This window comes from Petromyzon marinus, unplaced genomic scaffold (genome assembly GCF_048934315.1).
Source record: "Petromyzon marinus isolate PM22_M1 ecotype Great Lakes invasive population unplaced genomic scaffold, UKy_Petmar_22M1.pri1.0 PM_G_Scaffold_20, whole genome shotgun sequence".
Lineage (NCBI taxonomy): Eukaryota > Metazoa > Chordata > Hyperoartia > Petromyzontiformes > Petromyzontidae > Petromyzon > Petromyzon marinus.
In genome coordinates this window covers 2,234,323-2,256,123 of record NW_027422762.1, presented here as the reverse complement: position 1 = coordinate 2,256,123, position 21,801 = coordinate 2,234,323, and the positions used below count along the sequence as shown (strand labels likewise).

Sequence of the window (21,801 nt, the reverse complement as noted above, 5' to 3'; positions counted from 1 at the left end):
ACTCAGCGCACAACTCAAACGCCTGGAGACGTGGCAGCAGCAGCAGTCGAATCACGGCCGCACGCAGCAGCAGCAGCAGTAACGGCGTCATCCAGCAGCGGAGAGAGGAGCTGACCAGGGATTGTGTAAGTCGTCGGCCCTGCTTCCACTATAGTCTGTGTGGTTAGTAAAGAACACGAAGAGACGATGTGATGCAGCCACGACCGTCAATTACCCCTACAGGCCGGCAGGTGTCACCCTGTCATTACACAAGTTAAGGGATCAAAGAGGAGGCACGCGAACAACAAACGAGCACGGGGAAGACGCAGGTCGTCGCGAGCGGGGGAAAAACAATAGAAAGTGTTAAAACCGACGGGGGAGCGCCGTGAGAAAAACCCAACGGGACACGAGAGGCAAACGCTGAGACCCCGAGTGCGTGTGTGTGCGTGTGTGTGTGTGTGCGTGTGTGTGTGTGTGTGCGTGTGTGTGTGCGTGTGTGCGTGTGTGTGTGTGTGTGAGGTTAATGCATTTCGCTCGACGCACGGCGGCGGCAAGTACTTTCGGCGAAAAACGGAAGCCCCTTAGGGAGCGGTAACGCCGCGCCGACACACGCCGGGCCGGCGCGGCTTTGCCTTCTCCTCGACTCCGGCCGAACGTCGGCCGAACGTCGGCCGAACGTCGGCCGTCGACGACGCCGGCGCTTCTTTTTTCCTGCCCCGCCTTACCCGGGAGGTGTACGCTCCCTCGGGGTCGGCGTCCAGTAGAAGCGTCCGCGAGAGGCCAAAGTCGGACACCTTGCACGTCAGCTCGCCACTCACGAGCACGTTGCGGGCGGCCAGGTCGCGGTGCACATAGCCCTTGCGGGACAGGTACTCCATGCCCGATGCGACGTCACGCAGCATCCCGAGCAGCTGGGTCACCACCAGGTGCCCCTTCTTCATCTACACCGTGCCCGGCCAGGGGGGGGAGAGAGGGAGGGAGGAGGGGAGGAGAGGGGGGAGAGGGGGGAGGAGAGGGGGGAGAAGGAAGAGGAAGGGAGGGAGAAGAGGAGGCGATGAGGAGCCGCCTGGGTGACGTTGTGCTGCTTGTTGTGCGGCCGTCTGGAATGCTCTTCCGGGAGCTGCTATGTGCGTTTAAGTCATCGTTGTCTAAACTAATTTGTTTAGAACTCTCGCTTGTTGTGTTTAGTTTGTCCCCCCCCCCCGCGCCAGTTGGCTACGTAAGGTACAAAGGAAGTTTGACGCAGACGCGTGCAGTTGTCACCACAAGCGGAGCCCCGGTTAGTAGGATCTACAGCACACACACACAACAATGCCACCGTGTGCTCTCCATTTGTGGACAGTTACACACACAACCGCTGAGGAGTGTGAGACTGCAACACACAGATGATCGCATCATTTGGCATTGCCACTTCTTACCCTGAGGAATAAATCCAAGGAATGGTTTTCCATGAATTCGGTGATGATCATGACAGGTTTACCTTCGTCGAGAGGACAAGAAAACCAAACGTTAGCAATCCACGCACAGCATTCACGACTTATACCGTAACATCATCACTTGGTCACATACACACCTTGTATCTCTGCCAAGATGCGTCGCTGTGGGTTCATACACAGGGACTCCTCTACTTACGAATGTTCCTCTTACGAACTCTCAGAGGTACAAACAAACCTGTTCGTACGTCCGGTTGCCCGTTCTGAACCGAGAGTCAGAGGTTCAACCTCTGCGCAATAGATGGTGGTGGCATCTACATCTGCAGAACGTGAAGAACCAGTGGCATGTACATCTGCAGAACGTGAAGAACCAGTGGCATCTACATCTGCAGAACGTGAAGAACCAGTGCATCTACATCTGCAGAACGTGAAGAACCAGTGCATCTACATCTGCAGAACGTGAAGAACCAGTGGCATCTACATCTGCAGAACGTGAAGAACCAGTGGCATCTACATCTGCAGAACGTGAAGAACCAGTGGCATCTACATCTGCAGAATGTGAAGAACCAGTGCATCTACATCTGCAGAATGTGAAGAACCAGTGGCATCTACAGCTGCAGAATATGAAGAACCAGTGGCATCTACATCTACAGAACGTGAAGAACCAGTGGCATCTACATCTGCAGAACGTGAAGAACCAGTGGTATCTACATCTGCAGAACGTGAAGAACCAGTGGCATCTACATCTGCAGCACGTGAGGAACCAGTGGCATCTACATCTTTAGAACATAAAGAACCAGTGGCATGTAGTGTATAGTAGTGTATAATGTAGTATAGAGGAGTGTAGTGTATAGTCGTGTATAGTGTTGTGTATAGTGTAATGTGCAGTGTGTATAGTGTAGTATAGAAGTACACCACACCGGTGTGTTGGAGAGCAAATCCACAACATTTCCAATCTGAGTACAATCACCAGTGATTACAACAACGGGCATAATCAACTGGACAGCCAGCTACATAACAGACTTGCCAGTTTTAAACTTGGTTCGAAGCTTTTGTGACTGCAGGAATTAATCTTTGTTTTTTTCGGTAAAGTCACGTATAAATAAGAAATAATAAAATAACATAATAGCGTCCGACGTTTCGGTTGTATACATCTGGGGTTATGTATTTCCCCTCTCTCTTAAATTTAGTTCTTCTGTACCTGATGATGGCTGCTTGCGTTGCAACCGAAACGTCGTACGCTATTATGTTATTTTATTACTTCTTATTTATATGTGACTTTACCGGAAAAAACAAACAAAGATTAATTGCCAGTTTTTAGTTTGTTTAAAATGCGTGTGGCATCGATTGGACGTTCTCGAAGCTCACTCTTGGTGACGACGCCCTCCAGGCGGACGATGTTGTCATGCTCGAACTGTCCCATGATGCTCGCCTCACATAGGAAGTCCTGCTGCTGCTGCTGCTTGCTGGATCCGCCCTTCAGCGTCTTGATGGCCACGCGCACTGTTGCCGCCCCTCCGCTGCTGCCCTGGCGCTTCAGGTATCCGACGTGCACCTTCCCAAACTCTCCTGCGGGCCGAGGGGTCGATGACAGTGGGTAGCACGTAGAGCAGGTGTGAGGACCCCCCCCCCCCCCCCCCGTCCAGCTGCTAAGTAAGGTTCGTCACGTGAATAAAACGTGCCGATTGCTTGCTGGTTGTGCACTGGCCGGTCGCTGTGTGGTGCATGCGTTGGGGAGTGTGAACCCACGGCAAACGACGGGGTGCTGCAAAACAATGTTAACACTTTTCGATTTGAAGCTTTCGTGACTGCGAGGATTCATCTTCTTTGGTTCTTTCGCTAAAGTCACCACCACGTAGAATGAGACTAAAATAATAAATTGCTAAAATAAAATAACGCGGTAAAACTCTCACGACGTTTCGGCCACAACGCAAGCGGCCTTCATCAGGTGAAGGGGACGAGACTGTCTGGAGGACAGCGCTGTCCAGACAGTCTCGTCCCCTAGGGTTAGGGTTAGGGTTAATAAAAAACAATAACACTCCCCCAAACCATTTACAGCATTAACGCGATATCAAGGTCACATCACCATTTTAAAGGTGCAGACATTTATTTCAGTTAAGCATAAAGGAAGGAAATATGCAGTTTTTTTTACAGTGCCTTCATTTACGTTCCATCATTCGCCACTTAGTGGCGAATGGCGGTTGTTGTTGTGAGTGTATGAGGGGTGGTGTGTGAGGGGTGGTGTGTGAGGGGTGGTGTGTGTGTATGTGTGTGAGAGGTGTGTGTGTATGAAGGGTGGTGTGTGTGTGTGTATGAGGGGTGGTGTGTGTGTATGAGGGGTGGTGTGTGTGTGTGAGTGGTGTGTGCGTGTGTATGAGGAGTGGTGTGTGTGTGGGTGTATGAGTGGTGTGTGTGTGTGAGGTGTGTGTGTGTGTATGAGGAGTGGTGTGTGTGTGTATGAGTGGTGGTGTGTGTGTGTGTGAGAGGTGTGTGTGTATGAGAAGTGGTGTGTGTGTGTGTATGAGTGGTGTGTATGTGTATGAGGAGTGGTGTGTATGAGGTGTGTGTGTGTGTATGAGAGGTGGTGTGTGTGTGGGTATGGTGCTGAGGTGATGGGGATGGTGCTGGTGAGTGGTGCTGGTGAGTGGAGGTGGTGGGGTGGTGGTGGTGTCGGCGTATTGGTTGGGTGGGGATGGTGCTGGGGTGGTGGTTGGTGGTGGTGGGGTTGGTAGTGGTTGGTGGTGGGTGGGTGGTGATTGGTGGTGGGTGGTGGTGGTGCTAGTTGGTGGTGGTGGGGTGGTGGTTGGGGGTTGGTGGTGGTGGGCTTGGTGGTGGTTGGTGGTGGTGGGGTTGGTGCTGGTTGGTGGTGGGTGGGTAGTGGTTGGGTAGTGGTTGGGTAGGGTTGATGCTGGTTGGTGGTGATTGGGTGGTGGTGGCTGGTGGTGGTGGGTGGTGGCTGGATTGGGTGGTGGTGATGATTGGGTGGTGGTGGTGATTGGGTGGTGGTGGCGATTGGGTGGTGGTGGTGATTGGGTGGTGGTGGTGATTGGGTGGTGGTGGTGATTGGATGGTGGTGTTGTTGCTCACGTGCGGGAGACGTCTGGAAGTGGAGTGTGGGGCTGTAGTCTCCGTAGCCGGCGGCGTTGCGAGCGCGGACCTGCAGTGAGTAAACCGCGGCATGCCGGAGCCCCGTCACGGTGATGCTCGGCACGCTGGAGATCAGCCTCATTACCTCTCTCGTCGTCGTCATCCTGGTGGGGGGTACAGATGGGGGGGGGGGGTACAGATGGGGGGGTACAGATGGGGGGGGGATGGGTTCAGACTCATCCCACAGAGACCCATTGAACCTGGGTCACGTGGTTCACAGCATATTGTTGTGTTAACTCTACTGCCCTCCACTTGCTAATGCAAAGACAAAGAACCCCCGTATAGTGTCAGCAGACTGTCGGGGCGAGTGCTGTTAGCGGCCACCTATGGAGGCACACGAGGGGGTGGGTGGTCAGCACCACGCCCGGCCGCCTTTGTATCCACAGTGGTGATGTTGTTGTATACGGCCCTTTTTCCACAATTAATATCCATAAGAATATTTACGGATGCATACACCTAGATTTCTTTTTCCTTTCTTTCGTGACAAACAATTTATATTTTTTAATGAATAAAACCCGTAAGCCAGAAACACGAAAAACCAGATGTCGGTCATAAACAGGCCATATATATATAAAGAAATAATAAAACTCTCAAGGCGAGGAGGATGTAACAGCTATCGGCAAAAATCTCCAGGTGAACAAGAGTTTGATGGGCCCTTAGGAAAGGTCCCTCCGAGGTCAGAACACCAAGAGAGTAGACACAGAGACGCCAACAGGGTAAATCGTATACATATTCTTTTCCTTATTTGCCAGTAAAAAAAAAGGCAACAACAAGAATAAGATAGAATTAGCGATCCTAACGCTCACTCCAATTAAGAACAGGCCACCAGACACATCAGTGAATATTATCCAATGATTAATTCGCTATCAAATGATTTTCACCTTTAATACTTTTACTGTTAAAACAAAGCTTGGAGCAGGAATACCAAGTCACATCAAAGGTTATCGAGAAGGAATGAGACAACGGGTAAACTTGCAAAATAATTTAAACAATATCCCAAGCAACCCCGACCACCTTTGTCCCTCTCACAGCGCGGAGAAGCAGGAATTACACCTTATCACAAGGGGCCATCTGGAAAAGCCAGCCGGGTTTGATGAGGAGACACACCCCACCCCACACACGGCAACCAGGCAAAGACAGTTTTAAAGAAAATTGCAATATAATATTAATAATAACAACGTGTTAACCTTACACGACATTCCATTATAGAACCTTACAGAACCAAGGGATATGGATTCCAACAATCAAGAAACGGACCTCTTAAACTCAGGATGATAATTATTTTTCTTTTTAATAATTCTATCATAACAATTCGAACCTCGGTAAAACCGAGAGGTGTCGGGAGGACGTAGTTACAAACACGAGTCTTGGCGAACATGGGACCAAATGGTATTTGAGAAATATAAGTCGAAAGTATAAAGAGGTGCTCCCGACCACCTTTGTCTCTCCCGAAGAGCGCGAGAGAGGAATTTCACGCCAGGGCAAACAGATCGTTATCGCGGGGACCATCTGCCACACACGGGACTTAGTAGTGGCCCCCACCCCACCCTGCACACGGGCAGCAAAAGAGCGTATCTACTCGTTCACCAACATCCGTCGAGTCCGAACCAACTACTGAAAGAAGAATCAACTGATACGTATGATACACTGCCCCCCACTACACGACAAACCAGACGTCTGCTTGACGCAAAGAATCGATTCCGAACATTGGCCTACTCTTTCACCACTCATACCATTCAACACACACACACACGGGTCATTAACAAAGCCTAAAACCTCAAGCCATTGAACCATCCGTGATTGTGGAAACATCGCAACGACCGAGTGAATAATCCATCGTTTTTAAGAGTGTTCATAATTTTCCTCTGTAATATTGTGCTGGGGCTGTACTTCTAACCGCATAAATTACCAACTGACCCATTAACAAGGATTAATTCTTGGCACCTCACCACGGAGCGCCGCTCGCGGGGGTGAAGAGCGTGCTCAACCGGTTCCCTGTCAGGGATCTGGCCACAATTAATTAAAAGATTGGCCCGAGATAAGGATCTAAAAAGGAAACATCGCCACCCATTGAGTCGCGTTGAGAAGTCGATTAGAAATACTTGAGTCGTTCGTTAATATTTTCTTTCTACATAATCTTGCTGGTATCCACGAATGAAATAACGAATTCAAATGCATATTTGTGCCTCCAAGAATAATACTGGTTGGAGTGCCCCTTCAACGAGTAGCGTTGCATAATAATTAGTCATCCTATTGTTAACAACGTGACAATAATTGCATTAAGGGCCGCGCATGATCAATGACCGAATGCTGTGTTGTGTGACAATTCAAGTAACGAAGCATTGCGGCCATCGAGTGTTGTTGATAAGGTAATTAGAAGTATTTCAGTCGAACGCTTTAAATTCATAATCGTTATGAATCAATGAACGAACATCAACGTGGTACTGTGCTGACGATTTCAAGCATAATAACTTCGCATATCAGAATGTATTAAGGATTGGATACGAATCAAAGACCAAGTGCCGTATTGTGTAACAATTCAAGTATACGAGTTTGCATATTATAAAGTTAAGGTTTGATAGAATAGTTCGCATATTTTTAATCTCTCTCTCAACAACCGATCGATTGCGTTACGCGTCGGGAATTAACCACAGGTGCCGCTATCGAGGTGAAACGCAATCGTGATGTTATGTTAACGCTGTGTTGAAATTCCAAATCCCGAGATTGAGTTTTCATATTATCCAAAAATTAAAGTTAGCTAGAAATAAAATTGATAAAAGCAGAACGTTTGTGTGTGATTCTTCCTGAAATCCTGCATAATATTGTTCTGCGTATGAGATCTGAATCCTGGGGACCTATCATAAGTACACTATCACCACACATAATCCATAACACACATAATTCATAATGTTCAATCGAGAGTAATCGTATCCTTATCGATAATACGGAATTAAAGAGCAGAGTCGAATCGACTCTCTCTCATTCACGCTCACAACGCCTGCGTCACTGCATACGATTAATTGCGTTATTCCAATTCATAACACAATCCTCGTCACCGAGGCTCGACCTTATAATCCATAACGACCTGCATTATCATAACCACGCTCACTCGCATAAATTAATACGATTATCTCTCGAATCAGCATAATTTATGCACATAATTACACTGATTAACATAATTTCGGATAAATTATGCGAATTTCATAACACCTATATATACAACAATGTTTACTACACACCGCACCAGGGTACTCAATTTGAGGCTGAGTCGACCTAGGGGAGACCCAGGACTCGTTCAGATTATCGTCACCGGTGCCGGTTGCCGTGAGCGGGAATCGAACTCGAGACGCCGGGTTCGTAGCGCAGCGTAGCGCGTATCGCTGCACCACCGCTCAGCACGCACGCGCGTGCACATTCACACGCACACGCGCGCAAGTAAAATGGATAATCGCGAGCCGCTACGCACCTCGTCAAAGCATTTGACTTCATAGTCCATAACGATGCCATTGGGCTGCTCCGGCTCGGCCCAGGTCAACAGGACGGCGTCTTCAGAGACGATCTCCGTGTGGACACGCACCACGGGTGACGGTGCTGCGGGCAATCACAGCATGTGGTCACGCGCTAACTCGTTTGTTTACCCCCCTGGCCAACGTCTCGAGGTGCGGTGAGTGACAATCGGTGTGCGTTTCCCCTTGCTGCTGAATGAAATACGAGTTGCGGTGAGATGTTCAAACACCAAGCAGACGGACGCCGCTTTGCGAGCAATCAACTCAACTTGCAACAGCCACACACGCGGTGCTTTGTGGTGAACATGCGAACATGGCTATGATGATGATAATTATAACAGATGATGCATTGTCTTTAAGAATAATAATTAGAGTGGTATATGCATTAAGAATAATATAATTATAATGTTACATGTGTAGTGGAGTAACACGCGCGCTGGGGGGGTTTGCAAGCGGTGTGCACGGATGTGTGAGGTCGCATCGGGGCGAACAGGAGCAGCGAGAGACGCCCAAAAAAGATGCAGAGCGGTGATTGGCTGGCTGCAAATGCAGGCGGCCAATTTAGATGCAGAGCGGTGATTGGCTGGCTGCAAATGCAGGCGGACAATTTAGATGCAGAGTGGTGATTGGCTGGCTGCAAATGCAGGCGGACAACTAAGATGCAGAGCGGTGATTGACTGGCTGCAAATGCAGGCGGACAATTTAGATGCAGAGCGGTGATTGGCTGGCTGCAAATGCAGGCGGCCAATTTAGATGCAGAGCAGTGATTGGCTGGCTGCAAATGCAGGCGGACAACTAAGATGCAGAGCGGTGATTGGCTGGCTGCAAATGCAGGCGGCCAATTTAGATGCAGAGCGGTGATTGGCTGGCTGCAAATGCAGGCGGACAACTAAGATGCAGAGCGGTGATTGGCTGGCTGCAAATGCAGGCGGCCAATTTAGATGCAGAGCGGTGATTGGCTGGCTGCAAATGCAGGTGGCCAATTTAGATGCAGAGCGGTGATTGGCTGGCTGCAAATGAAGGCGGACAATTTAGATGCAGAGTGGTGATTGGCTGGCTGCAAATGCAGGCGGACAACTAAGATGCAGAGCGGTGATTGGCTGGCTGCAAATGCAGGCGGCCAATTTAGATGCAGAGCGTTGATTGGCTGGCTGCAAATGCAGGCAGACAATTTAGATGCAGAGCAGTGATTGGCTGGCTGCAAATGCAGGCGGATAACTAAGATGCAGAGCGGTGATTGGCTGGCTGCAAATGCAGGCGGCCAATTTAGATGCAGAGCAGTGATTGGCTGGCTGCAAATGCAGGCGGACAATTTAGATGCAGAGCGGTGATTGGCTGGCTGCAAATGCAGGCGGACAACTAAGATGCAGAGCGGTGATTGGCTGGCTGCCAATGCAGGCGGCCAACTAAGATGCAGAGCGGTGATTGGCTGGCTGCAAATGCAGGCGGACAACTAAGATGCAGAGCGGTGATTGGCTGGCTGCAAAGGCAGGCGGATAATTAAGATGCAGAGCGGTGATTGGCCGGCTGCAAATGCAGACGGCCAACTAAGATGCAGAGCGGTGATTGGCTGGCTGCAAATGCAGGCGGCATTGTCTTTAATCATAATATAATTATCATGTTTTTGCATAGCATTTAAGAATAATATTATTATAATGTTATGTGCATGTTATAGCTTTTAAAAAAGGAGAATGTATTTTTAAAAAAATATTTTAAAAAACCATTTAAAAAAAGATAGAAAAAAAATATTTGACAAAAGCAACTAAATATCTAAAGATGAAAAAGAGATTTCAAAAAAAGAAAGACGATGGCCGTGAGCGAGAGGAGGAGGGGGGGGACGACGACTCACGATCCCGTGACGTGGCGACGTGGACGGCCGCGAACGCCGAGGGGACGCCGCTCAGGCGGGAGACGCCATTGGTGGCGTGCACCTCCAGGGTGTAGGCGGCGTTCTCACGCAGGCCGCTCACCTCCACCGAGGCGTTCGTCAGCGGGAGCGGAGGCCGGAACCTCACGGCCGGGCCGCACGGCGGCGCCGGCTCCTGGCCCCTCTCCCCACCCCCCCCCCGCAGGGGGGGCGGGTGGAGCCGGCACACGACGGAGTAGGCGAGGTCGGAGCGCCCGCCGGGATTCGCCGGCGGGCTCCACCGGAGCGTCACCGAGGCGGCGGCGGAGAGCGGCGAGGTGACGACGTCCCTGGGGGCCGACGGCGGCTCTGGCCGGGGGGGGGGGGGGCGGAACGGAGTTTATAGAGTAGTGTAGTAGGTAGTGTATAGTGTAGTGTATAGTGTAGTGTATAGCGTAGTAGTGTATAGTGTAGTGTAGTACTGTATAGTAGTAGTGTATAGTGTAGTGTATAGTGTAGTGTATAGTGTAGTGTATAGTGTAGTGTAGTAGGTAGTGTATAGTGTAGTGTATAATGTAGTGTATAGTAGTGTATAGTGTAGTGTAGTGTATAGTGTAGGGTAGTAGTTTATAGTGTAGTGTATAGTGTAGTGTAGTAGGTAGTGTATAGTGTAGTATATAGTGTAGTAGTGTATAGTGTAGTGTACAGTGTAGTAGTGTATAGTGTAGTGTATAGTGTAGTGTATAGTGTAGTGTGTAGTGTAGTAGGTAGTGTATAGTGTAGTGTAGTAGTGTATAGTGTAGTAGTGTATAGTGTAGTGTAGTAGTGTAGAGTGTAGTGTAGTAGTGTATAGTGTAGTGTAGTAGTGTATAGTATAGTGTAGTAGTGTATAGTGCAGTGTAGTAGTGTAGTGTATAGTGTAGTGTAGTAGTGTAGTGTATAGTGTAGTGTAGTAGTGTATAGTGTAGTGTATAGTGTAGTGTATAGTGTAGTGTGTAGTGTAGTAGGTAGTGTATAGTGTAGTGTAGTAGTGTATAGTGTAGTAGTGTATAGTGTAGTGTAGTAGTGTAGAGTGTAGTGTAGTAGTGTATAGTGTAGTGTAGTAGTGTATAGTATAGTGTAGTAGTGTATAGTGCAGTGTAGTAGTGTATAGTGTAGTGTATAGTGTAGTGTAGTAGTGTAGTGTATAGTGTAGTGTAGTAGTGTATAGTGTAGTGTATAGTGTAGTGTATAGTGTAGTGTGTAGTGTAGTAGGTAGTGTATAGTGTAGTGTATAGTGTAGTGTAGTAGTGTATAGTGTAGTGTAGTAGTGTAGTGTATAGTGTAGTGTAGTACTGTATAGTGTAGTGTAGTAGTGTATAGTGTAGTAGTGTATAGTGTAGTGTATGGCGCATAGTGAACGAACTTGCACAGGCCACAGACTGGGGCTCGCCGCTGGGCCGGAAGTATCCATCGTGGCAGGTGCAGGACGTCGCTCCGATGACGCTGCCCGTGCTGTGTGGCGGACACCGGGAGCAGGAGCTGTCTTGGGCCGTCTCCTTATAAGAGCCCTGCTCACACACTGCACGCACAAAGGTCCCGCCCCCCGACCTGTAGCCTTTACAGACTCAGTTTAACACCTTTATTATGAACCTTTACAGACTGTTGGTGCTGTCAGTAGCGAGAGATGGGGAGAGAGATGAGCAGATGGGGAGAGAGATGAGCAGATGGGGAGAGAGATGAGATGGGGTGGGTGAGAGAGTGCGTGGGTGGGTAAGTGGTTGGGTGAGTGAGAAAGTGGGTGAGTGAGTGGATGAGTAGGTATGTGGGTGGGTGAGTGGGTGGGTGAGTGGGTGAGTGGGTGAGTGAGTGGGTGAGTGAGTGGTTGGGTGAGTGAGTGAGTGGGTGGGTGGGTGAGTGAGTGAGTGGGTGGGCGAGTGAGTGAGTGGGTGGGTGAGTGGTTGAGTGAGTGAGTGGGTGAGTCAGTGGGTGAGTGAGTGAGTGGGTGGGAGGATAAGTGGTTGGGTGGGTGGGTGGGTGAGTGAGTGAGTAGGTGGGTGGGTGAGTGAGTGGGTGAGTGAGTGGGTGAGTGGGCGAGTGAGTGTGTGGGAGGTCCGCTGGGTCTTTCCACATCTCTCTCGAGGGTAAGCGATGATGAATCTACTAAAACAAATCCCAACGCGTCACCTTGGCAGGCGTTCCCCGCCTGCTGGTACCCGGCACGGCAGACGCAGCTCCCGGGGTGGCCCTCCCACTCGCCGTCGGCGTTGCAGAACATCGCCGGCTCCGGCTCCCCCTCGGGCCGGAGCGCGTGGCCCACGCACGCCCCCGTCACCTCCGACAGCGCCCACGGCCCGTCGCCGGCGGCCGGAGCGTCGGGGAACTCGGCGAGGCGGACCGCGAGGGCCGGGCAGCGCCTGCGGTAGACGCGCACGGACGCCAGCCACGCGCAGGCCCCCGTGTCGCGGAACGCCAGACGGAGGCCGCCCCGGGAGAGGGGCCCCACGTCGCCCGCCGCCTCGACCTCCGACCCGCCCGAGCCGACGACGTCGACCTTGGAGAAGAGCCGCCGCTCGTCGTCGGCGAAGACCCCGGCGGCGACGTCGCCGGGGTCGTCCGACTCCCGGTAGTAAACGTCCAACGTGTCGTCGTCGCAGCCGGCGGCGGAGGCGGCGGCGGCCGGGAGGCGACGGGGGCACCGGCGCCGTAAGCTGAAGCGGAACTCGAGGAAGATGCGGCGAGCGTCGCCGCGCGGGATCCAGGCGGTGCGCAGCCACTTGTCCTGCCTGGGCACGGCGGGGCGGCACTGCGCCTGGTACAGCCTGGGCCTTGAGCGTTGGCCACTCGTAGCCTGCTGCCACTGCGGTCGTGATGAGGGGAGAGGGAGTGGAGTGTGGGAGGGAGTGTGGGGGGGAGTGTAGATGTCACAGTGATTCTGAAACATTGTTCTCCACTCCTTGAATCAATTTTTATAACCTGTAAACCGTTTTACTCGCCTCGCGAGTTCGCGTCGCTCATTTTGGTCGGAGTTTATTTGCCGCCATGTCCTCAGGTTAAAGAGGCCCAACGCATGCTCGCCGATCAGATTCTGAGTGTGGAGCGAGCAAATCCAGATTCGTTGGTTATCGTACTTGGCGACTTTAACAAAGGTAATCTCAGCCACGAACTCCCCAAATACATACAATTCATTAAATGCCCAACCAGAGAAGGGAACACTCTGGATCACTGCTACACTACAGTCAGTAGAGCCTACCACGCCGTCCCCCGAGCAGCACTAGGACACTCTGACCATGCCATGGTCCACCTGATTCCTGCATACAGGCAGAAACTAAAACTCTGTAAACTTGCTGTGAGGACATCTAAACAGTGGACCAGTGAGGCTGTGGAAGATTTGCGGGCGTGCTTAGACTGTACTGACTGGGATATGTTCACGACTGCTACCAATAGTCTGGATGAACTCACAGAGGCTGTGACGTCCTACATCAGCTTCTATGAGGACTGCTGTATCCCAACACGTAACAGGGTGAACTTTAACAACAACAAGCCCTGGTTCTCAGCAAAGCTCAGAAGGTTGAGGTTGGAGAAGGAGGAAGCGTTTAGGGGTGGAGATAGAGACAGATTCAAGGAGTCGAAGAACAGGTTTAGCAAAGCGGTGAGAGAGGCTAAACGACTGTACTCAGAGAGACTAAAACACCAGTTCTCTACTAACGACTCTGCTTCTGTCTGGAGAGGGCTCAGGCAGATCACCAACTACAAGCCCAGAGCTCCCCACACCACTAACGACTCCCGCCTGGCCAACGACCTGAACGAGTTCTACTGCAGATTTGAAAGACAATTAGACTGTCCTGAACTACCCCTTCCCACTCAAGAGGCCCCATCCCCCACCCATACTACAGAGACGACTCTCTCCTTTCAGGAGGGAGACGTTAATAGACTTTTCAAGAGGCAGAATCCACGCAAAGCAGCCGGGCCGGACTCTGTCTCTCCAGCCACCCTCAGGCACTGCGTTGACCAGCTGTCTCCGGTGTTCACCTACCTCTTTAACACCTCCCTGGAGACATGCCATGTACCAGCCTGTCTCAACTCCTCCACCATCATCCCTGTGCCCAAAAAGCTAAGGCCAACAGGACTAAATGATTACAGACCGGTCGCCCTTACATCTGTGGTAATGAAGTCTTTTGAGCGCCTGGTCCTGGCACACCTCAAAGCCATCACAGACCCTCTCCTGGACCCCCTTCAGTTTGCCTACAGAGCCAACAGGTCTGTGGACGACGCAGTTAACATGGCCCTCCACTTCATCCTACAGCATCTGGATGCCCCAGCATCCTACGCTAGGATCCTGTTTGTGGACTTCAGCTCTGCCTTCAACACCATCATCCCTGCCCTGCTTCAGGACAAGCTCTTCCAGCTGAACGTGCCCTACTGGATCACAGACTTCCTGTCTGACAGGAAGCAGTGCGTTAAGCTAGGAACACAAGTCTCTGACTCCAGCTCCATCAGCACCAGAACTCCTCAGGGCTGCGTCCTTTCCCCACTGCTCTTCTCTCTGTATACCAACAGCTGCACCTCCAATCATCTGTCCGTCAAACTCTTGAAGTTTGCGGACGACACCACCCTCATTGGGCTGATATCTGGTGGGGATGAGTCTGACTATAGGTGGGAAGCTGACAACCTGGTGACCTGGTGTAGCCAGAACAACTTAGAGCTAAATGCTCTAAAGACAGTTGAGATGGTTGTGGACTTCAGGAAGAATACAGCCCCACTCACCCCCATCACCCTGTTAGACTCCCCAGTCAAAAGTGTAGAGTCCTTCCGCTTCCTGGGCACTATTCTCTCCTGGGACCTCAAGTGGGAACTGAACATCAGCTCCCTCACCAAGAAAGCTCAACAGAGGATTTACTTTCTATGGCAGCTGAAGAAATTCAACCTGCCAAAGACAATGATGGTGCAATTCTATACAGCAATCATTGAATCCATCCTCACCTCCTCCATAACCGTCTGGTACGCTGCTGCCACTGCCAAGGACAAGAGCAGACTGCAGCGTATCATCCACACTGCTGAGAAGGTAATTGCCTGCAATCTACCAACCCTCGAGGACCTGCACACGACAAGGACCATGAGGCGAGCGAGGAAGATTGGGTTTCCTGCCGGTAAGGCATCACTCTCGACAGCCCAGGGGGGGGAACAGGAGCGCGGCGGCCCTTCCCCGCCCGGTGAGGAGTGCAGCGGCGGCAGCTCCCACACTAGTGGAGAGTCTGGGGGCGTCGGTACTTCGCGGGCAGGGTCGCAGGCAGGAGAGATCCCGGGGGCCGACGACCCTAACATAATCATCATCAGGTGTGAAAACCACAGCAAGAAATTTAGAAAAAAGTGGCGTTTTTTTAACGTTAGCACCACGGAGAGCGATTTGGCAGTTCAGAAGGACGAGTCCATCTATGTTCGGAAAAGAGGAGGGGGGAGACGAAAAATAATGGATGAGGTCTGAAGGCCACCGTAAGCGTGAACAATCAATTAAGACCCGAAATGGTTTATCAAATCCTTCCAATGATTGCTAAGCCAGAATCCATCTTCTCGGTTGAAATTGTCTCTGTGTTTGTATATGTGAATAGACTCATGAACGAATCTCTCATGGTAGCCAGATGGCTTGCAAAGAACCTCTGTCTTGGATAAGTCAATGTCATGTGAGCCTACTGAATTATAACAGTGATCTGCCACGGCCGAGGTGTTGGTCCTACCGTGTTTCAGGTCTGCTTTGTGTTCACGAATGCGGTCCGAGACATGTCATTTGGTTTCTCCAATATAACTACTCCCACCGAGGCAACTTAGCGTTGTCTGTATTTATTTAAAGTTGCGCATTTTGATGATGTGACGTCACATTTCTCAAACCTCCCTCTCTCGTCACGCATCGTCACAAATGTCTGACCCCGCCCCCTAAGTGCGTGACGTCATCTATGGACGCCCCTCCCCCCCCGAACATCCACGGAGGTCTCGTGGCCTCCACGCTCGACTCACCCCATCGGGCGGGGAGGCGACCCAGCCGAGGTCGCCCTGCGCGGTCTCCGTGTCGAGCAGGTCCACTGCGGCGGGGTGGGTGGGTGGGGGGAGAGACACGCGCACGCGCGCACACAGAGAGAGACGAAGTTTCAAGTTTGTTAGGTACGAGCTGTACTACCCGGCTACGCCCGGGACGAGGATTCACCACGTCCCCCCAGTGGCGATGTTCACACAGCAGAGCAGGTACTCGTTTGATGCCAAGTCGACCTAGGGAAGGCCCAGGACCGGTAAAAAAATAATCGTCACCGGCGGTGGCCGTGAGCGGGAATCGAACTCGGGTTACTACACTACAACGCGTTACGCTTCCACGTGCGCGGGTCACGTGACAGATTTGACGTCACAGCTCACTTGACGTGCAAAAAAAATAGATGCATTATTGAGCTACCCCCCTAAAGAAAAAGCAAAAGTGTATTTTTATAATTTTAGGATGGTGTACAGTCTGGAAAGCACCCACGTGGCAAATTTCCAGTTTGTTGCATGTCGGGAAGTACGCTAAACATTTTGAACAGACACGCACAATCACAACTTTGCCTTTTATATCTATGGAGATAGCGTTGTGAGCCATGCGGCTCTCAAGTCGGGTGCAGCCGCAACAAACAAAATATGAACACAGAACATCTTAAAGCGACAACGCGTAACAGAAACATCCTGGAAAAAAAACAGCAAATATTTAATATAAAACGCCGCGTGCAAAAAATCCCCACCATCGTGTACACGACGGCTGTCACGGACTGCCGGGGCAAGTGCTGCTGCTGCTCGCGAGTAGCAGCACCTACCAAGGCTACCGGCACTGTGGCACACGAGGGCGTGGGTGGCCAGCACCACGCCCGGCCGCCTTTGTCTCCCCAGTGGCGATGTTTACTACACACCGCACCAGGTTACTCATTTGAGCTTGAGTCGACCTAGGGGAGGCCCAGGACCGGTTCAGAGAATCGTCACTGACGGTGTTGGCCGTGAGAGGGAATCGAACTTGGGTCGCCGGGTTCGTAGCGCAGCGCGCTAACAGCTACATACACACACACAACAACTGCCATTCGCCACTAAGTGGTGGTGACATCACCACGACGCTTGTGCCAGGCCATGTGCACCTTGAGGCCACGCTGGCAGGTCACGGGGCAGACCCAGGTGCCACGGGTCGACTGACTGAGATGACCGAAATGACTGGCTGGTGCACCACCTGTGCCCCCTACTGTGCCAACCTGCTGTGCTTTAGCCACCCGGCGCTCCGCTCGTTGTTGTGAGCGTCGCTCCTCCACCCTCCGTTGTTGTTGGAGGGCGACTGCCTCCAACTGCCCAGTAGCGTCCTTCACGAGCCTCCTCCACAGAGGCCAATTTTGACACCGCTGGTACCAGTCATCGACAAGTCCACTCAGCTCCACGTCCTCCCGTACCACATCACTCCATCTCCTCTCTAGCCCGTGCCGCGCCCGTTTAGCCCCCTCGATCCGGCCGAACAAAAGCTGTTTCGGCATGCGGTGGCTGGGCATGCGGGCTACATGACCCAGCCTTGCCTGCCGGAGGAGCTCATCGATGGGACCTTGCCCAGATCTTTCAAGGATTTGTGAGCTCCTCACACAATCCAGTCTGGTTAAACCCAGGATGGATCGTAGGCAGGCCAGCCTAAATGTTTCAACCGGCGAAAATGCTCCATTAAGGGGGTCCACGTTTCGCAAGCGTAGAGAAGGGAGGGAATGACCGTGGCCGAGAAGACCTGAAGCTTAGTGCGGAGCGACAGACCAGGTAGCTTCCACACAGCGTTACGCAACCGATGAAAAGATATTGCCGCTCGACTGATTCGGAGTGAGACCTCTGCTGTTAAACTGGAGCCAGTCATAAGCACACTGCCCAGGTATGGGAAACTCTCCACTCTCTCCACAACTGCCCCATCACCGATTGGGAGTTGTGGGGGTGGAGTGTCCGATGGTACAAAATATCCAGGCAGGTGCTTAGTTTTGGTGTGGCTGAAGGTAAGGCCCCCATCTCTTAGTGGCACGCTCCAGTCTCAGCAGCAGCGTCTCCAACTCCTCCTCTGAATGAGCAGCTATTACCAAATCATCAGCATACATAACGTGGTTGAGCAATAGGGAGCCATCCCTTGACCGCACCCGGGCATCGATCAGCCTCCCATTATAGCTGTACCAAATGGAGATTCCCCCGGTACAGACACACACACTCACACACGTACACAGACACACACTCACACGTACTCAGACACACACTCACACGTACACAGACACACACTCACACGTACATACATGTACACACACTCACAGACACACACTCACACACGTACACAGACACACACTCACACGTACACTCACACGTACACAGACACACTCACGTACAAGACAAGACAAAGATCCCCATATAGCCTTAACAGACTGTAGGGGCAAGTGCTGTTAGCGAGCACCTATGAAGGCCGAAACGGTACACGAGGGGGTGGGTGGCCAGCACCACGCCCGACCGCCTTTGTCTCCCTAGTGGCAATGTACTCATTTGAGGCTGAGTCGACCTAAGGGAGGCCCGGGACCGGTTCGAATAATCGTCACTGGTGTTGGCCGTGAGCGGGAATCGAACCCGGGTTGCCAGGTTCATAGCGCAGCGCGCTAACCGCTACACTATCGCACATACATACACACGTACACACACGTACACACACTCACACGTACACAAACACACACACTCACACGTACACAGACACACACTCACACGTACACAGACACACTCACGTACACACACATACGTACACACACGTACACAAACACACACTCACACGTACACACACGTACACACTCTCTCTTCATGTGGTCGCGTGGATTTTTCCCTCCGTGTCCTCCGCTTCCCCCACCACCCCCACCCCCACATCGAGAATGGACGTGGCCGCCACGCGGGGCATCATCATCATCATCAGTTTGTGGTCACCGCTCGCTGTGCATCATCTCAGCACGCGGTGAGACGCTTCGAGCGGCGTCGGCGTCGTCTAAACAAGCGAGCAGCCTCGCCTGCTAGCGTCAAAGGCTCCGTCGGAGCGCTCCATCTCGGCGAACGAGTTGACTCCGCGGGGAACGAGAGAGACGCGGAGAGAGACGTGGAGCTTTCAAAGAGCCATCGTTGTGCGGAGCCACGAGCCGCTTTGTGTTTTTGTCACCTTCAGTTTATCAGATGTTTTTTTTCTTCAGTTTCAGTTTATTTTGGTTATAGCCCCTGTGAGCCGTTCGGCTCTTGAATAGGGTCCAACCGCAACAAACACAAAAACACAAAAACACGAACGAGAAAACAGAGTGACTATGTGGTGACTGTGTAAACAGAAAATCCGTGAAAAAAAACCCATGCAAAAATATTCCGGAAAAAAGCACCGTACACCACCAACGCTGTGTGTGTACCACCAACACTGTGTGTACACCACCAACACTGTGTGTACACCACCAACCCCTGGTGCACCACCAACCCCTGGTGCACCACCAACCCCTGGTGCACCACCAACACTGTGTGTACACCACCAACACTGTGTGTACACCACCAACGCTGTGTGTACACCACCAACACTGTGTGTACACCACCAACACTGTGTGTACACCACTAACACTGTGTGTACACCACCAACACTGTGTGTGTACACCACCAACACTGTGTGTACACCACCAACACTGTGGTGTACACCACCAACACTGTGTACACCACCAACACTGTGTGTGTACCACCAACACTGTGTGTACACCACCAACACTGTGTGTACACCACCAACACTGTGTGTACACCACCAACGCTGTGTGTACACCACCAACACTGTGTGTACACCACCAACACTGTGTGTGTACCACCAACACTGTGTACACCACCAACCCCTGGTGCACCACCAACGCTGTGTGTACACCACCAACACTGTGTGTACACCACCAACACTGTGTGTACACCACCAACACTGTGTGTGTACCACCAACACTGTGTGTACACCACCAACACTGTGTGTACACCACCAACCCCTGGTGCACCACCAACCCCTGGTGCACCACCAACCCCTGGTGCACCACCAACACTGTGTGCACACCACCAACACTGTGTGTACACCACCAATGCTGTGTGTACACCACCAACACTGTGTGTACACCACCAACACTGTGTGTACACCACCAACGCTGTGTGTACACCACCAACACTGTGTGTACACCACCAACACTGTGTGTACACCACCAACACTGTGTGTACACCACCAACACTGTGTGTGTACACCACCAACACTGTGTGTACACCACCAACACTGTGGTGTACACCACCAACACTGTGTACACCACCAACACTGTGTGTACACCACCAACGCTGTGTGTACACCACCAACGCTGTGTGTACACCACCAACGCTGTGTGTACACCACCAACGCTGTGTGTGTACCACCAACGCTGTGTGTACACCACCAACGCTGTGTGTGTACCACCAACCCCTGGTGCACCACCAACGCTGCGCCCACCTTCATAAGCAGCGGCCACCGCCAAGACGGCGACGATGCCAACGGCGACAGGAGATGGAGCCAGACTCCTGCAGCTGCGGAGGGGCGCGGAGACGGAGCCTGGGGACATTTCTGCTGGTGCTGGTGGTGGTGGTGCTGTTGGTGGTGGTGCTGTTGGTGGTGGTGGTGCTGGTGGTGGTGGTAGTGCTGGTGGTGGTGGTGGTGCTGGTGGTGGTACTGCTACTGGTGGTGGTGGTGCTGGTGGTGGTGGTGGTGCTGGTGGTAGTGCTGGTGGTGGTGGTGCTGGTGGTGGTACTGCTACTGGTGGTGGTGGTGCTGCTGCTGCTGGTGGTGCTGCTGGTGGTGGTGCTGGTGGTGCTGCTACTGGTGGTGGTGCTGCTGCTGCTGCTGGTGGTGCTGCTGCTTTTGGTGGTGGTGCTGGTGGTGGTGGTGCTGCTGCTGGTGGTGGTGGTGATGCATGGATCGGCTCGGTTCACCAACCCTCCTCTTTTCCTCCTGCGAGGGAGACGAGCAGGCGAGAGGATTTAAAAGAATGGAATGAGTCAGAGTGAGTGGGGTGTGTACGATTAATGATTGACCCAGCTGGAGAAGACACCAATGAATTATTAACCCTGGCAGAAGTGAAGGTTTGCTGAGGCTTTCGGCTCCCCTCCCACCTCCCTCCATCCAAAACCACTCCACACATCTCTCTCCTTGTGTGTAACTGTGAGTGTGTGTAAGTGTGAGTGTGTGTACGTGTGAGTGTGTGTACATGTGTACGTGTGAGTGTGTACGTGTGTGTACGTGTGAGTGTGTGCAGGTGTGAGTGTGTGCACGTGTGAGTGTGTGTACGTGTGAGTGTGTGTACGTGTGAGTGTGTACGTGTGTGCACGTGTGAGTGTGTGTACGTGTGAGTGTGTGTACGTGTGAGTGTGTGTACGTGTGTGCACGTGTGAGTGTGTGTACGTGTGAGTGTGTGTACGTGTGAGTGTGTACGTGTGTGCACGTGTGAGTGTGTGTACGTGTGAGTGTGTGTACGTGTGAGTGTGTGTACGTGTGTGTACGTGTGAGTGTGTGTACGTGTGAGTGTGTGTACGTGTGAGTGTGTACGTGTGAGTGTGTGTTCGTGTGAGTGTGTGTACGTGTGAGTGTGTGTACGTGTGTACGTGTGAGTGTGTACGTGTGAGTGTGTGTACGTGTGAGTGTGTGTTCGTGTGAGTGTGTGAACGTGTGTGTACGTGTGTACGTGTGAGTGTGTACGTGTGAGTGTGTGTACGTGTGAGTGTGTGTACGTGTGAGTGTGTGTACGTGTGTGCACGTGTGAGTGTGTGTACGTGTGAGTGTGTACGTGTGAGTGTGTGTACGTGTGAGTGTGTACGTGTGAGTGTGTGTACGTGTGAGTGTGTGTACGTG

General features: G+C 51.9%; 1 protein-coding gene across 1 annotated transcript; it reads right to left on the bottom strand.

Moving 5' to 3' along the window:
* Positions 1 to 560: 560 nt before the first annotated feature.
* Positions 561 to 21,076, bottom strand: LOC142912439 (ephrin type-A receptor 3-like). The gene is made up of 10 exons (XM_076060638.1): positions 20,410 to 21,076; positions 15,903 to 15,967; positions 12,078 to 12,750; positions 11,317 to 11,472; positions 9,915 to 10,280; positions 8,026 to 8,150; positions 4,504 to 4,663; positions 2,781 to 2,981; positions 1,398 to 1,459; positions 561 to 920 (listed from the first exon to the last, which is right to left on the bottom strand). Exons 1-10 carry the CDS (start codon positions 20,516 to 20,518, stop codon positions 561 to 563), a joined length of 2,277 nt encoding a protein of 758 aa, XP_075916753.1. The 5' UTR covers positions 20,519 to 21,076.
* Positions 21,077 to 21,801: the final 725 nt, after the last annotated feature.

Bases quoted from the DNA above. Each gene is read 5' to 3' on its own strand.
- LOC142912439 (XM_076060638.1), bottom strand. From the start codon at position 20,518: ATGTCCCCAGGCTCCGTCTCCGCGCCCCTCCGCAGCTGCAGGAGTCTG. The intron at 10,281-11,316 runs GTTCGTTCACTA...CCCCCCGGCCAG, and splicing joins CCAGTCTGTGGCCTGTGCAA to AGCCGCCGTCGGCCCCCAGG. The intron at 921-1,397 runs GTAAGAAGTGGC...GGCACGGTGTAG, and splicing joins CCTTGGATTTATTCCTCAGG to ATGAAGAAGGGGCACCTGGT.